Raw genomic sequence first — 15,626 nt, forward strand, 5'->3', positions numbered from 1 at the left:
TATATATATATATATATATATATATACTCACAGGATTCCTGTCCCTGAGAGAACAAATTATAATAAACGGCTGGGCTACAAGAATAATTTTGGTTTACTGGATTATTGCACAAATTATAAAGTACATACATGAAATCGCTTCTAGTGCAAGAAACTAATTTTTAATAGCCTGGGAGCAGGAGCGAAGATAATATTCATTAAAGAATTAAAGGTGTCCGTGACCAACAAGTGGAGGAACATCTGGGCATTATCTTGACTTTAAAAATGGCGGGGAAGCTCTAAGGTCAAATAACATATTATACAGTCACACACAAATAGATAAACATTCCACAGACTTAAGTGACATTTCATAAAGCGATTGCATTATTGATAAATATTTTAAAAGAGAGTATAATGGCGAGAAGTGGAATTTACAGAGTGGGGGAACACAAGACTCTCATATGACTGAGCGCGGCCCAATGAGCAGGCGTCGTTGGCGTGACGTCACCGGCTTGGCTTTGAGGCGGGAGGCGGGCGTGGCCCAGGCGGTCAGTGTGTGTCGGGCGGACGAGGCGAGATTGTCGCTGGCGCGTGAATCCCCTACGCTTGTTCTTTGCGTTTTTAACTGTTAAGTTTTTTTAAACATCTATAAATTGACAATGACGACCGAGACGGAGACGAAGGTTGTAGAGCAGACGGAGGAGAAGAAGGAGGAAGTGAAAGAAGAGGTGAAGAAGGAGGAGGCGGAGGTTAATAACGCGGAGGAGAAGGCTGACGATAAGGCCGAGAAGGCAGACAAAGAGAAGAAGGAAGAGGAGAAGAAGAAGGAGGACAAGGCGAAGAAGGAGGCGCCGCCGCCCAAGCCGGCCGTGCACAAGCTGGACTTTGAGAAGGACGTGGTGTACCTGTACCAGTTCACCAGGACGCCCGTCCTCCCCTCCCTCAGCCCCTACTGCCTCAAGGTGGAGACCTGGCTCCGCCTCGCCCACCTCCAGTACCAGGTCAGTCCCGCCACACACACGCACCTGGCACGCCCACACACACACACACACACGCCCACACACACACACACACGCCCACACACACGCCCGCAAACACCCGACACGCCCACACACGCCCGACACGCCCACACACGCCCGACACGCACACCACACCTGACACGCACACACACACCTGACACGCCCACACACACACCTGACACGCCCACACACACACCTGACACGCCCACACACACACCTGACACGCCCACACACACACCTGAGACTCCCGCACACACACCTGAGACTCCCGCACACCCGGCACGCCCACACACCCGGCACGCCCACACACACCCGGCACGCCCACACACACACACCTGAGACTCCCGCACACACGCCCGCACACCCGGCACGCCCACACACACCCGGCACGCCCACACACACCCGGCACGCCCACACACACCCGGCACGCCCACACACACCCGGCACGCCCACACACACCCGGCACGCCCACACACCCGACACGCCCACACACCCGACACGCCCACACACACCCGACAGTCTCTCACACTCAGTTCCACACACTAACGCCCACATTGACACTCCCACAGTCACCCCCACATCCAGTGTCGAGTACACTCCGTCATCCCAACATCCAGTGTCGAGTACATTCCCACAGTCAACCCCAACATCCAGTCTCGAGTACATTCCCAGTCACCCCCACATCCAGTGTCGAGTACACTCCCAGTCACATCCAGTGTCGAGTACACTCCCAGTCATCCCCACATCCAGTGTCGAGTACACTCCCAGTCATCCCCACATCCAGTGTCGAGTACACTCCCAGTCATCCCCACATCCAGTGTCGAGTACACTCCCAGTCATCCCCACAGCCAGTCTCGAGTACATTCCCACAGTCACCCTCACATCCAGTCGAGTACACTCCCAGTCACCCCCACATCCAGTCTCGAGTACACTCCCAGTCATTCCCACAGCCAGTCTCGAGTACACTCCCACAGTCACCCCCACATCCAGTCTCGAGTACACTCCCAGTCACCCCCCACATCGTCTCGAGTACACTCCCAGTCACCCCCACATCCAGTCTCGAGTACACTCCCACAGTCACCCCCACATCCAGTCTCGAGTACACTCCCACAGTCACCCCCACATCCAGTCTCGAGTACACTCCCAGTCACCCCCCACATCGTCTCGAGTACACTCCCACAGTCACCCCCACATCCAGTCTCGAGTACACTCCCAGTCATCCCCACATCTAGTGTCGAGTACACTCCCAGTCACCCCCCACATCCAGTGTCGAGTACACTCCCAGTCATCCCCACATCCAGTGTCGAGTACACTCCCACAGTGTTCCCCCTACATCCAGTGTCGAGTACACTCCCACAGTCACCCCCACATCCAGTGTCGAGTACATTCCCAGTCACCCCCACATCCAGTGTCTAGTACACTCCCAGTCACCCCCCACTTCCAGTGTCGAGTACACTCCGTCACCCCCACTTCCAGTGTCGAGTACACTCCCACAGTCACATCCAGTGTCGAGTACACTCCCACAGTCACATCCAGTGTCGAGTACGCTCCCACAGTCACCCCCACATCCAGTGTCGGGTCCAAAGAGCCAGAGCTCAACCCCCGCAAGCACAACTAGGAGAGTAAACACCCACAGTCTCCCCCACATATAGTGTCGAGTACACTCCCATAGCCCCCTCCCCCCCCTCCGCATCATCCAGTGTCGAGTACACTCCCACAGTCACGTACACCCACACATCCCCACTTGGCCCCACACGCCCCTCTCCTCTCCACACCCTCAGTCCTGCTACCTGAAGATGGGGGAACCTATTCAGGTTTGCTCACCTACGAGGCAGTCAGGAGAAGGATTATACCTACCTGTCAGCACTTTGCTTGGTTACAGCACAGGCAGCCGCTGCGTTGTAGTCTCGGTGATGGCGTGGTGGCTGCGCCGTTGGCCGAGCTATACCTGTCCCCCGAGGCCCTGGCCACGGCTTATTGTGGGTTGCTAGGGAATATAACATCACAATATATTGGATGTTTATGTGAAATCGACCTTTCTCTTTGAGCAAACTTGGTGATAGTTTGCAAGGGTTATATGTCTAGGTAACAACGTCCTCGTATGAACACTTATTGTACATTTAAAGCTCCAATGTTAATGGTTTCAAAATATGAATAAATTCCCATAATGATGGCATTTATTTATATACAAGAAGGTACATTGGGGGTTAATAGAGTACATAATGATGATTTTACATTCCTGTAAAGTCACTAACGCGCATAGCGTTTCCAGCAAAGATTTTTAGTAGAACGTGACAAATCGTCATATTAATTAATATGGGAAGGAGGCAAGATGCACCCCTCAATACCAAGAGATAATATAGTTTACATTGCATTTGGATATATAGCCTGAATTTGGTCGTGTTATGAGATGTATACAAGTTATCAATCATTCGTATTTTAATTAAGCTATATAGTTTTGTCAAATCTCGCAATTCTAAGCCTCTCTCTCTCTCTCTCTCTTTCTCACACACACTTACGTTAGCACGGGTGGAACACAACAAGGGGACAGGTGGAAACTTAGTACACAAATTAGCCACATAGAATGTTTTCAGTGTCAGAGTAGTTAACAATTTGAATGCATTAAGCAGTGATGTGGTGGAGGCAGACTCCATACACAGTTTCAAATGTAAATTTGATAGAGCCCAGTAGGCTTAAGGAGTACACCAGTTTGACAGTTGAGAGGCGGGACCAAAGAGCCGAAGTGCAACCCCACAAGTACAACTAGGTGAGTACACACACGCGTTATTTATTTGCAAGTCACACACCACAAGACGGTTCATTAGATTTTAAAACCTACCCAACCACGTAACGCAGCCTAACCTAACTACCAGTTTTAACACCGAGGACGAGCTTTTGTCAAACCGTCATGTGTAAGATTTGACCGTATCCCATTGAAAAGTAAGAGATGCAATAGGCATCTTACATAAGTCTATACGCATTAAAACTCGAGACGTTTTTCAACACTGCATAAGGGTACAACTAGCCGATCTCTTGGTGTTCCAAAGGTAATTATCAGGGGAAAGTACTAAGCCATTATGACTATAACACTGACCTTTGTGTTCCAAGAGAACTAGATAAACTCCTCAGAAGGGTACATGATCAACCGAACAGTTTCATGTCAGATTGCATGGCGCGACGTCTATAACAGCCTGTCTCACTAGACCAGGCCGGAAAACAGCCGCAGGGATATTGGTTGTCGGAACCAACTCGAGGTAACTAACCTATTGGGCAGGGCAGAGCAAGGAGGTATACCTTTCGTTCCGAGGATTAGCTTCCCCGCGGCCCGGTCAATGACCAGGCCTGTTGGTTGATGATCTGGTCAAATATGCTTTTAATCGCAGCTGCTCGCAGCCTGACGTATGAATAGCAGTCTAGTTGATAAGTATCCTTTGGGCAGGGCAAAGCGCTTCGACAATGGTAAAATCTGGGCGGAGCAGGGCGAGGCGGCTTATGCAGGTACTAGGCAGGTGCAGCTTATGCAGGTTACGAGGAAGGTTAAGGACGTCAGTGGAGGATCTAAGAATGACTTCGGATGACATAACGTTTAGTGATCATATTAAAGCAAGCTTGGCAGCAGTCTGGAAAATGGTTGGATGGACGAAGAACATTCAAATAAAGAATTGTAATGCCACCACAGTGATGCTCCAGCATTTCAAATTTTTGTTGCTAACTCGCCTGGAATACGCCCAACCACTTGGGCTGGACGGTCTCGCTTCATGCAGATCGGCGTTCAGTCCCCGACCGTCCAAGTGGTTGGGCACCATTCCTTCCCTTCGTCCCATCCCAAATCCTTATTCTGACCCCTTCCCAGCACTATATAGTCGTAATTGCTTGGCGTTTTCCCCTGATTGTTCCCTTCTCTTCGCCTGGAATACTGATCGATACTCTATTTGCTTTTCAAGGCGGGAATGATTTCTGAAAGTCAGAGAACGTTAGACTGTTTTAAAAACGTTTTCCTAGGAGGTTGGTTGCACGCTTCTGGCCGGGTTCGAGGAGGCTGGTTGCACGCACTGGGCCGGGCCGAGGCGAGAATTGAGATTCTTGAGATTACCTTTAGACAATTTCGGGGCATAACGTCCCGGTCCTTGTCGTTACTGGACAGGTTAACCAGGCAGTTGGACGCGGCTGCTCGCAGCCTGACCTATGAGTCACAGCTTGGTTGTTCAGTTATCCTTTGGAGATGCTTATCAAGTTCTCTCTTGAACCCTGTGAGGGGTTCGGCCAGTTATGCCCCTTTTGTGTAGCGGAAGCGTGTTGAACAGTCTCGGGCCTCAATGTTGCACGCAGCGGACCGGGCATAGGAGGCTTGTTGCACGCACTGCACCAGGCCAAGCCTAGGAGGCTGGTTACACGCACCGCACCGGGCCGTACCTAGGAGACTGGTTGCACGCACCGCACCGGGCCGTACCTAGGAGACTGGTTGCACGCACTGCACAGTATTTGCGACACAAGAATTGTTATTATTTAATTGTCTTATTCTTTCGAGCCTTCTTATATTGCTAAGGAGTGTGTGGATAAGTGGTGCGGCATAGTCTATAACTGAGCATACATACGTTGTATCATTTTAAGTATGACAATAGCAGCCCCATGATACCAGGACATGGGTATTGATAGACAGATTAGGTGTGTACATCAAAGTGAGCACCCAACACTCCATATTACACTTTCCAGTGCACCCACTACCCAGCACTGTTGGACCAAGTTGTCACAAGTCGAACCTGGCTTCAGGCTTGGCATCTACTCTACTTAACTTAAGCCAATACTTAACCATCATTAGGCAAATAGTTAACTGTTCAATTGGCCGTGTTCCCTCTAACAAATCCATTGATCCCCCTCCCTCTTAAGTTTTTATGTGACAGGCGGTTTTAAGACGATTCTTTCAAGTATCTTGCATCTATCTTGAAGTTATCTTGAGATGATTTCGGGGCTTAGCGTCCCCGCGGCCCGGTCCTCGACCAGGCCTCCTTTTTGTTACACCCCCCCCCCCCAGGAAGCAGCCCGTAGCAGCTAACTCCCAGGTACATATTTTACTGCTAGGTAACAAGGGCATCAGGGTGAAATTTTTTTGCCCATTTGTCTCCGCCTCCATCGGAGATCGAACCCAGAACCTCAGGACTACGAATCCGAAGCACTGTCCACTCAGCTGTCAGGCGCCAGCGAGTGCATGTGCATATGACTAATAGGTCTAATTACCAGGATATTTTAGTAAAATTAATGTGCATTTCCATTGTTTGTGCAACACTTATCTAAGATTTACCATTACTCTGCATTTATGAAGAATGTAGATTAAGCGTTTTCAATTTCCATAAAAAGGAGATTTATAATTTTGGGGGGTTAATGTGTACATAGAAGACAAAGGTAACTAAATATAAATCCCAGTAGGCCTATTAAAAGTACCTCATTCAAATATTTCTACATTGAGTGTTTGTGTTCAGATCGCTCTTAATTATGACGCCCAGATATTTTACACATTCGTATTTGTCAATTTTAACATTGTCCATCTGATATCTTGTAAATTAGAATACATAAGTTCAGATCTCTCCCCATTAAACGGCATATGTTAATCTTTCGTCCATTTTAAAGGCTTGACTAAATATAAATTGTGGAAATTTTGAATCGACTGAATTGATTTCCCATGCTGTATTTTGTATCTTGCAAAGGAGTGTTCAGTCCTGGATCAAATCTATTTATATACAGCCGTTACCAACGTACAAGTCAGAAGATAAATGAAGTGATAACGTTTCTTTCCGTCCTGGATCATTATGAAGTTCAGGACAGACCGAAACTTCATCTTATCCTTTAATTTCTGACTTAGAGAAACGTGTCTAATTTTCTGAATATACGGTAGTCTATATGAAATTTATACATATATAATACATATAATATGCAGAAAAACTACGTGAAAAATAGAAAATGCTAAACGCGTATTCGGCTCAATTCGCCCGCATCAGAGCATTTTAGAATGCTCTGGTTGGATTGTATTTATTTGGGGGGGGGGGGTTAGGAGGGGGATTACGGTCAAATGTTTAACGAACCTGAAACTGCTGGCCTAAAGTTGTTTTCTATAGCACGAGGGTCGTTAGGCCTGGACCTCTATCCAATGATAAGTTTTAAACATTTAATCCTTGTGCCGAGAACCAATATTTAAACAGCCTGGTTGAATACCAAGGTGTCTAAGAGGAGCGACAATGGGGACAAATTCCAACAAATATTATGTATATCATAACACAAAAAGAACCAATGTGCTCATATCGTAATTAATAATACAGTATTCATAAAATCTTTTAGCAAGTCCTGTTGACAAATTATCCATAATACTTTAACATTACTTGAACCAGTACTTAAAGGATAATGCAATAAGTAATGACATTAATAACATCCATAACAATAATTCTGTTGACACTAGATTCTCTCAAAAGCAAATTATTCCTAATCTTACCTTTAAGGCGTCGTCATAGCGAATTAAACCTGGTTCACTCCAGCTTGTCCCAAGATGTTCTGTCCTAGTCCTTTGCTGACCCGGCCAGACATTAACTTTAGAAAGTCATATCAAGTGCTCTAAAGCCTCGATGAATGGTTCGAACTTACCCGAGCGTGACGCTCGGGTAAGTCACGTCGCTCATGCTTAGTGGTAAACAACCATTTGCTTGAGGCGCCAAACCTTCGTAACCGTAACAGCCAGAGATGCAGCCCGTCCTCATCAACAAAGACTTAAATGCTCGTTAATCCAGCCACCAAACCCCATGTTTATGATTTAAAGCTGTTTACACGTGACTCACAACTAATGACGTATGCACTTTTCTCGAACAGTGCTTCGTTCACGCCCACTGCTTGAATTGCAACTCGCAATGCTTCATGCACGTACTACAAATATAAGTAATCACCAGCAAAACCTAAACACCTAACCTACGGCTAACTATATAGTACACAGAATTTTAATGTATAATAATATTTATTTATAAGAAATTATTTTATTACACTTAAAATTTATGAATGCGTCTTTGGGCACGGTCGCTGCTTTAATTAACGAGCCTAGCCTAAGGACAGGCTGGAGGGTGATGCGGTTTAGTTAGGCAATTTATAAAATAGCTGGATCTTGGGAAATTGGGCTGGATCTTACAGGCTTGGGAAATTTCGGTTCAGAAGGCCTGGCTCACTTCACCAACGAAAACGAACAACATGAACTCATTGATTAGTTTTAAGGTTAATACGAGCTGTTGGTGTAATACGATTAATTATGTAAGTTAATACCCTGCTAATTGTTAAAAAATTAGTTTTAACACAACTTTTGTTAGTGACTTGGCTCGTACAAATTAACCGCTGAAACCCGTGCTAACATAACCCATTATATCTTTCATATAAAAATGTATATACTGTACACTTAGATTTTTTTATTATTTTGTTACGTGCTGTCGAACTACATCCTGCTTGTTCCCTGGAAATGCTACTGTTGCAGATGACGGCCTACAGGAAATCATAAGATCCTTACTGAACATTATTTAATATGAATAGGTATGAATTTAGATCATATGAAGTCGGCTTTGTACAGCATCGTAAAGTTTTAAATGGCGAGTGACGGCAATGTAGCTACAGTATTATGTTTGGCGGTTGGAAGGGTCATCTGTGAACATTGACCAGCTCAGCCCTGACGGTTGTACTCCTTACAGTTCAGACGAGAACTCTTGCTGTTGGTTTCGTCGGCTTTAGACACTACCTTATAAAGTATCGACCACCATAGTCCATATTCGTCAGTCAGCAAGTGTAACCAGGCAACACGATCTACCAATATTGGCCCAAATGATACATAGGGACAAACTATATAATTGAAAACAAAATAAGAAATACTGACAATTAAGAAATTGACAATTGCAGAAACATGCGTTCACAAAATCCCCAAACTAAAAGTGTCTTCGGGATTTTTTTGCCAAGCCCCAACACACACCACGCTATTTCTAGGCCCCCAATAATTGTATGATGTATAGGGGGAAGCCATAAAAGAACGATCCTAATACTGTACTGTAAATTGTTGCTTATAGAATTTATCAGATGCATGTCTTGATACCGAAATAAATTCTATACTACCAAATCAAATTTGATGGACAACGATGGCTGTAAAAATATATCTCATGCCAAAATGTCTTAACTTAACAATATATTCTAATGATGGTAAACATATGGAACACCAACATCTTGCCAGAATTTTAAAAAACACAGCATAATTGGCATATTTTAAAATTTCGTATTACCTTGTTCAGTCTTGCGCCTTGCATAAATTATACTGGTGTCCGGTCGAATGCTGTCCGGTCGGCCGAGCGGACAGCACGCTGTACTTGTGATCCTGTGGTCCTGGGTTCGATCCCAGGCGCCGGCGAGAAACAATGGGCAGAGTTTTTTTCACCCTATGCCCCTGTTACCTAGCAGTAAAATAGGTACCTGGGTGTTAGTCAGCTGTCACGGGCTGCTTCCTGGGGATGGAGGCGCGGGGACACTAAAAAGCCCCGAAATCATCTCAAGATACCTCAAGATAGCTGCAGTAGCTGTTATTGTTTTGTATATTTGCTGTAGGGACACTCGTTTTTCGCGTCGGGTCAGCCGCCGAGTGCAAGACGCTGACCATCGTACTGCAAATTTAAACAACTGCTATCAGAACAAAAAACGTCCAACCTATTCTAGGCATAACTACTGTATTATTAGAAAATACAGTTTTTGGGTACAGTTTGGATGCGCATGTCTTCCTCGCATATCGCTCCCTCCAACCCCTGCTAATACACCGTACCCTGGTCCATCATTACGTTCCTTTCCCTTACCTGCTCAGGCCGGAACTTCCGGCGTTCTACCCATCTGGACCTAATATTAGCTTGAAGTGTACGAACATAGCGTATCCTCAAGTACAATTTACAACGTGTAGGTTCCCATATGTGTTTGTTGGTAATTTGAAAGACAAAGTGACTGTCACTGGATGATCGATTTAGAATTTACATAATTTTTGTTAGCACTGTCACTTTCCCTGACACCCTCCCGATCCTGTATATCTAATGATGAGTTGCAGTTACAGTAACTTTTCAACGAATGTAGTAGGCCTACATTGGCAGGGCAAAAAGATTTCATATTTCGTGCTTACGCATTTACTTCACTTTGCCCGTGGAAAGCGTGCAACTCGAAAATACTAGAGCTTAGCTGCAGTAGCTTGGAATGTATTTGCCGAGGCAGATTTATTTTTCCAGTGTACATTAAACTTAAGTGTGTTGAAGCTTAATACTAATAAGCTGGCAAGTAAGCCTGATGCCTGAAATATTTAGTCTGTATTTTTAATTTTGTTCTAATAAATATATGGTCATTTTAAATAACGGAGCCGCTGGTGGGTTGGAAACGTTTGCGAGGGTGGAGTGGTCCGGGGGCGGTGAGGGAGGGTGCAACTGTCCTCATCCCAGCTTACCGGACGTGGCTTGTCGCGCCTCATGCTGAGCCACGCTGCCTGCCTGCATGGAAGGTCAAAAGTTTAAACCATTTGATATGGTTTACATTTTTGACCTTCCACCTTGAAATTGATATGGCCTAGATTTCAGTTCGGATTCACTTTCTAGACTTGGCTTAGTTTTGTTTGCAAATGTATACAATTTGATTGGTGCAGGTCTCTTAAGGAAATAGTTGCAGTCAGTTGGCTGGCAAGAAGTGAATTATCATAGTGAAGCTTGTCATCCGTTGTAGAATACTGTATTTGGAGAATGGTTTGTTTAATTAAATTTTAATACGAAGGTATCCCCAAATGTTTTAGTTACATCATGTAGTGTGTTTGTGATCATCAAGCTCTACCATGACTTGATTGGTATTATAAACCTATGAGTAAAAAAAGGCTTGCATACCTAAAGAATGTGAAAGTTGTGTCATTCACTGTCGTTATACAGTTGAACAGAGGCGGCTCGTGGAAAAATAAAATGGAGGGACTGCAGTACTGCAAGCGCTTCACATAGCAGTATCATAATAATAATAAAAATAAATAATTAAGATAAAAATAAATAAATAAATATCAAACCTAATACCAGGCCATTGTTAGGTTGGTGGAGGAGGTATGGATGGCCGAAGTAGTGCCACATATTGCTTGAAAAGAAAATCAGTGCGTCAATATTACGTGAAAAGAAAATCAATGCGTCGGCTCTTCAATGTAGCAAAATGGTTATTACTTGTTAATTAAAATCCTCCATTTGTTATACAGTATTTTCAATCAATTGTATATCATTGCTAGAGCAGTCATTCTCCATGGTACTGCACAAAAAAGTTTTGAACTTCTTCGAAGTTAAAAAACACCTTTTTGCATGTGCCGTTGTCATTGGATTTATTAACAATTTCAGTAGCTTCAGTTTCTGAAGATGTTGGCTGTAAACGATAGTCGTTCATAATCTCCAACAGGTCAGTGATGTTTTCTGATTTACGTAAATCTATTGTGTGTAGTATAGTGAGCTGTCAGTTTATCATTTTCAGGCATGGAATAGGCTGCAACTGTTGAAGTGTATTACTAGGGAGGTCTTTGGTATTTACTGTAAAATTATTCACTAAAATTAAATTGTTAGCTTCCAACTGTTTAGTGAAGCTGGCTCTACATTGCCAGATGTAGCGCCAATAAATCCTACACTCGTGCAGAATGAAACATCTGTTTCTGTCTCGTTTTAATGAAAATTTTCAAAATTCAATTATAAATATAATGAAAACAACAAAGACTTTGTTATGACACATTTGTTGGTTGTTTATTATTCTAGTGTGAGTTCAAGTTCAAGTATGTTTGTTGAGACAAGAAAGAAATACATCTCAAAGGGATAGAGTAGTTTAGGCTATTTCTACCCCCTCTAGTGTGAGGTTGAAGGAGTAATACACCCGACAGTGAGTGGGTGGGGGGACTGCAGCTCCTATGGCGAGCCGCGACTGCAGTTGAACATCTATCTTGAGATCCCCGCGGCCCGGTCCTCGACCAGGCCTCCACCCCCAGGAAGCAGCCCGTGACAGCTGACTAACACCCAGGTACCTATTTTACTTCTAGGTAACAGAGGCATAGGGTGAAAGAAACTCTGCCCATTATTTCTCGCCGGCGCCTGGGATTGAACCCGGGACCACAGGATCACAAATCCAGCGTGCTGTCCGCTCGGCCGACCGGCTCTATACAATTAGAAACTCATAACATTCCTTATTGTAGTCCCTGGTGATGGATTATTTATAATTTGCATAAGGAAAATATTGGGACTGGTTCAAAATGTGTACTCTAAAGTAATATCTCATAAGAGGAGGCGTGGCAATGTGCTAAATACTTTCATTCAGACCTTTTCTTAGTCACAGGGTTTAACTTATATAGTACATGTAGAGATGTGCCTGCTTTTGACTGCAGGCTACAGGCACCAACAATTTGGCAGATCGGGCTGTCAGTAAAATGTAATGAGATATAACTAGCCTACATAATTTTTACAGAAGTAGCAGCAACTATCTAATCTGAGTAGTGCCATGCTATTTTTCTCATGGATTTGTGACAAAATATTTTTTGGCATATACATTTTTTTGACCTGCATATTGTGGGTATCTTTGACTTTGCTCTGACCCTGTCAAGGGTAAATAAAATGACTACACTATATAATAATTCAGCTTAGGGTAGAGCAGGATAAATATAACTGTCCTGACGGTGAGTGCGCCGTAGGTTTCTGGAGCCTAGTGTGAGCTGTAATTCCAGATGCGTGAAGGCAAGCAAGCCAGCAAGGCGAGCAGGTCCAGAGTATGTTCGGTTGCACTCACGTCGCTTTCCACAATGTTGAATTACTAGTACGTACTGTACTTGGATACCACTTACTGGGTTAAGATACAAGCGGTAACTAACTACATACGTTCCTGCAGCATTATCATATCTTCCAGGTTACTATGTAGGGCCGGCTCAAGCAAAAATACCTAGCTGATCAGTATGGCCTCGGGCCCGTCGACTAGTAAAAACCTTGCCACAGATAAACTTCAGTAATTATTAAGTGCAGTCTGCATCACGTAGCTTATTAGTATTGATGCTTAGTGATTTTGATTTTACTCGTAATTTCCATACTGTTATATATTTGCAAGTACTGTATTTGACCCTATATGTCCATTCATTTCTAGTGGTTCTTGTGGAAATTTGTTTGGCTCCCGATAGGTTGCTCCTCGGTTCGCTCATCTGTCAGCCAGTCAGCTCCTGCGCTAGCCTCCACCATCAGCCGCATCGATTTTTGTGTGACAGATTATTTAGTTAAATATGAGTGTTGTTCACATGCAGTCACTAGTGTTGTTTGAACGGTGTAAACTTTCACTACTATATATAGACACTGCTCTCCACGAAACCATAAGAGGAAGACTGGTAGGCTAATTAATAAGCCCATATAAGTAATTATCAAAAGAGGCGCCAAGCCGGGGAGACTATGTAGTAGCTATGCACAAAAAGAAGGCAGATTCTTTTTACAAATCTTTTAACTTAGGCTGTCTAGTGACCATACAACTTTTTTTTTTTTAGTAATTTCAGACTACAGTATAACCCTTGCACTGAATTTTGTTAACCTGCTTATCCCCTTTGTCGATGTCAAAATTTGGAAAAATAATTACTAAATATGGTTGGAACAAAGGCAGTGCCTGATGAGCAAGGATGTGATGGTTATATAGAGCTGTGGGCCTCGAGGGAACAGGCTTAGAGTAACTTAAACTCAACACGGGTAAACTAGTCATCCTTAAAATTACTACTGTATTTACATATACTAGACTTTAGGTAGTAACACATGTAACCACTTCGCAATACCTGTACTATTTAGGTAGGACGGGAAGCATTGTTTAGGAAATTAGTTTAATTAGCATTCAACCTTAAACTTTAACTATAGGTTAAAACTACAGTTGGGGTTACACTTCATTTAGGGAGTGTTGATGGTCCCCTTGTGTAGGTCACGCGGCCTGATGCACGTGCGTATATTGATCCCAGTGCGTTCCTCCCACTCGCCGCCGCCCGCCCTTCCTCTCCTCCCCACCCGGGGCTATCCTCCCATGCCCCCTGTTGCCCGCCTGCCAGCGCCAGACTACTGCACACAAAGACCTGCCGTCCACGTCTGCGCTAGGATGCTCCTACTCCCTCTACCCTCCCGCGCACTATTGCCAAGCACTGCTTCCACAGCTTTTCTTTTTGTAATACAACATACTTTTCCTCACCTTAGGATTAATATTGAATAATCATTTGTATTGTCAAGATTCCGTCCTTTATATTTGTCAATTGCTGAGAATATTCCATAATTTCCCCACATTGCCTTGCATAGCCGATTGCCACAGTTCTTTGTTTTGAAAGATTGGATGTTTAATATTATGTGGTAACTACTTAGGAAGAAGGGATTGCGACCTGCTCCAGGCTCAGTAGCCAAGCACCAAGGCACCAGACCTCCTTCCTTTAAACCTCTATTGATTTTGGAATGTCTCAATAATCATTAAAATTGCCACAAATTTTCCACTGCTATTTGGAAAATGTGGGGTTTCTGTATTTATCCTGTCCTGTTCATTCTTTTGGTTCTTACAGTTTCTATCATATTTAGGTATATCCTCAAAGTTTTGTGGTGGCAAGCATTAAGAGGAAGGAGTCTATCCTTTATGAGTCATTCACATAGATTAGAAATAGGATTGGCCCTGATACTGGAACAAAAGTGGACGTATTCGTGAAGTGCTGGTCGAACTGTGCTGGCTGTAGTGAATATAATAATAAATCATTGTGTCGGGATACAGGAAGCCAGGTTATACAGTACATACATTACATAAACCAGGCCCCCCCCCTCCCTAGGATGCAAGATACAGTATATACAGTACACATGGACTTTGCAAAAGCATTTGATAAATGTGACCATGGAGTGATTTTCCAAAACTGACTGCTTTTTTATTTATTTTGCATATATGAAGATTTTTTCTTTATCTTGAATGACTTTCTGTTCTAATTACATTTCTTCGATCTGATATGATTGCTTTAGTATGTTATATTTATTCAATTGTTTAAATTATTCTTTCTTTGTAGGGTTAGTCGTATCTGCTTAAGCAATTCCGTTACTTTTCCTTCATCTGTAGTGCCATCTGCATTCATTCTAAGCTGGTTCTTTCTGGCTTTCTGCAAAGGGACCTGTTTCAGACAGATTTTGTTATGCTTCAGCAGTCTGTTGTTCTATCCTAGCACAGTATTTGTATTATTTAGAACAGTTCCCCATTGAATATTTGCAAGTTCAATTTTAATTTTTTCGTAGGCTTGTCCTTTTATTATTAAAATGTATTTTTTTAATAATGCCTCTCACTTCATCTTTATTTTTTTTTAGATCTATTATGGGTATTTGTTAGTTTACACTTCAATGAGCTTATAATTTATGTGGTATTTGATATTGTTCAAGCCCATTGAACATTAGGGACATAGTAATGCCCCCTCTGATTATTTCTTCATTGTTTATGAAGATCAAATCTAGAACACTACCAACAATTTGGTGGTGTTCTAGATTTAGAACACCAACTAGTTCTAGATTTTTCAACCCTAGTGAGCTGGTGAAAAAAAGAATACATTCTCTATGTATACACTTGTCATAA

The 15,626-nt window shown here is 43.6% G+C and overlaps 1 protein-coding gene across 3 annotated transcripts in view; it reads left to right on the forward strand.

Moving 5' to 3' along the window:
- The first annotated feature begins 508 nt into the window (after positions 1 to 508).
- The window catches only part of fax (failed axon connections), a 38,410-nt gene continuing 23,292 nt past the window's right edge, over positions 509 to 15,626 (forward strand). For all 3 annotated transcript variants that reach the window (XM_045752878.2, XM_045752879.2, XM_045752880.2), the window contains exon 1: positions 509 to 980. In XM_045752878.2, coding sequence (XP_045608834.1) covers positions 639 to 980 — 342 coding nt within the window. In that variant the 5' untranslated portion in view covers positions 509 to 638. The remainder of the gene's footprint in view (positions 981 to 15,626) is intronic.

Source organism: Procambarus clarkii, chromosome 48, assembly GCF_040958095.1.
Source record: "Procambarus clarkii isolate CNS0578487 chromosome 48, FALCON_Pclarkii_2.0, whole genome shotgun sequence".
Classification (NCBI taxonomy): domain Eukaryota; kingdom Metazoa; phylum Arthropoda; class Malacostraca; order Decapoda; family Cambaridae; genus Procambarus; species Procambarus clarkii.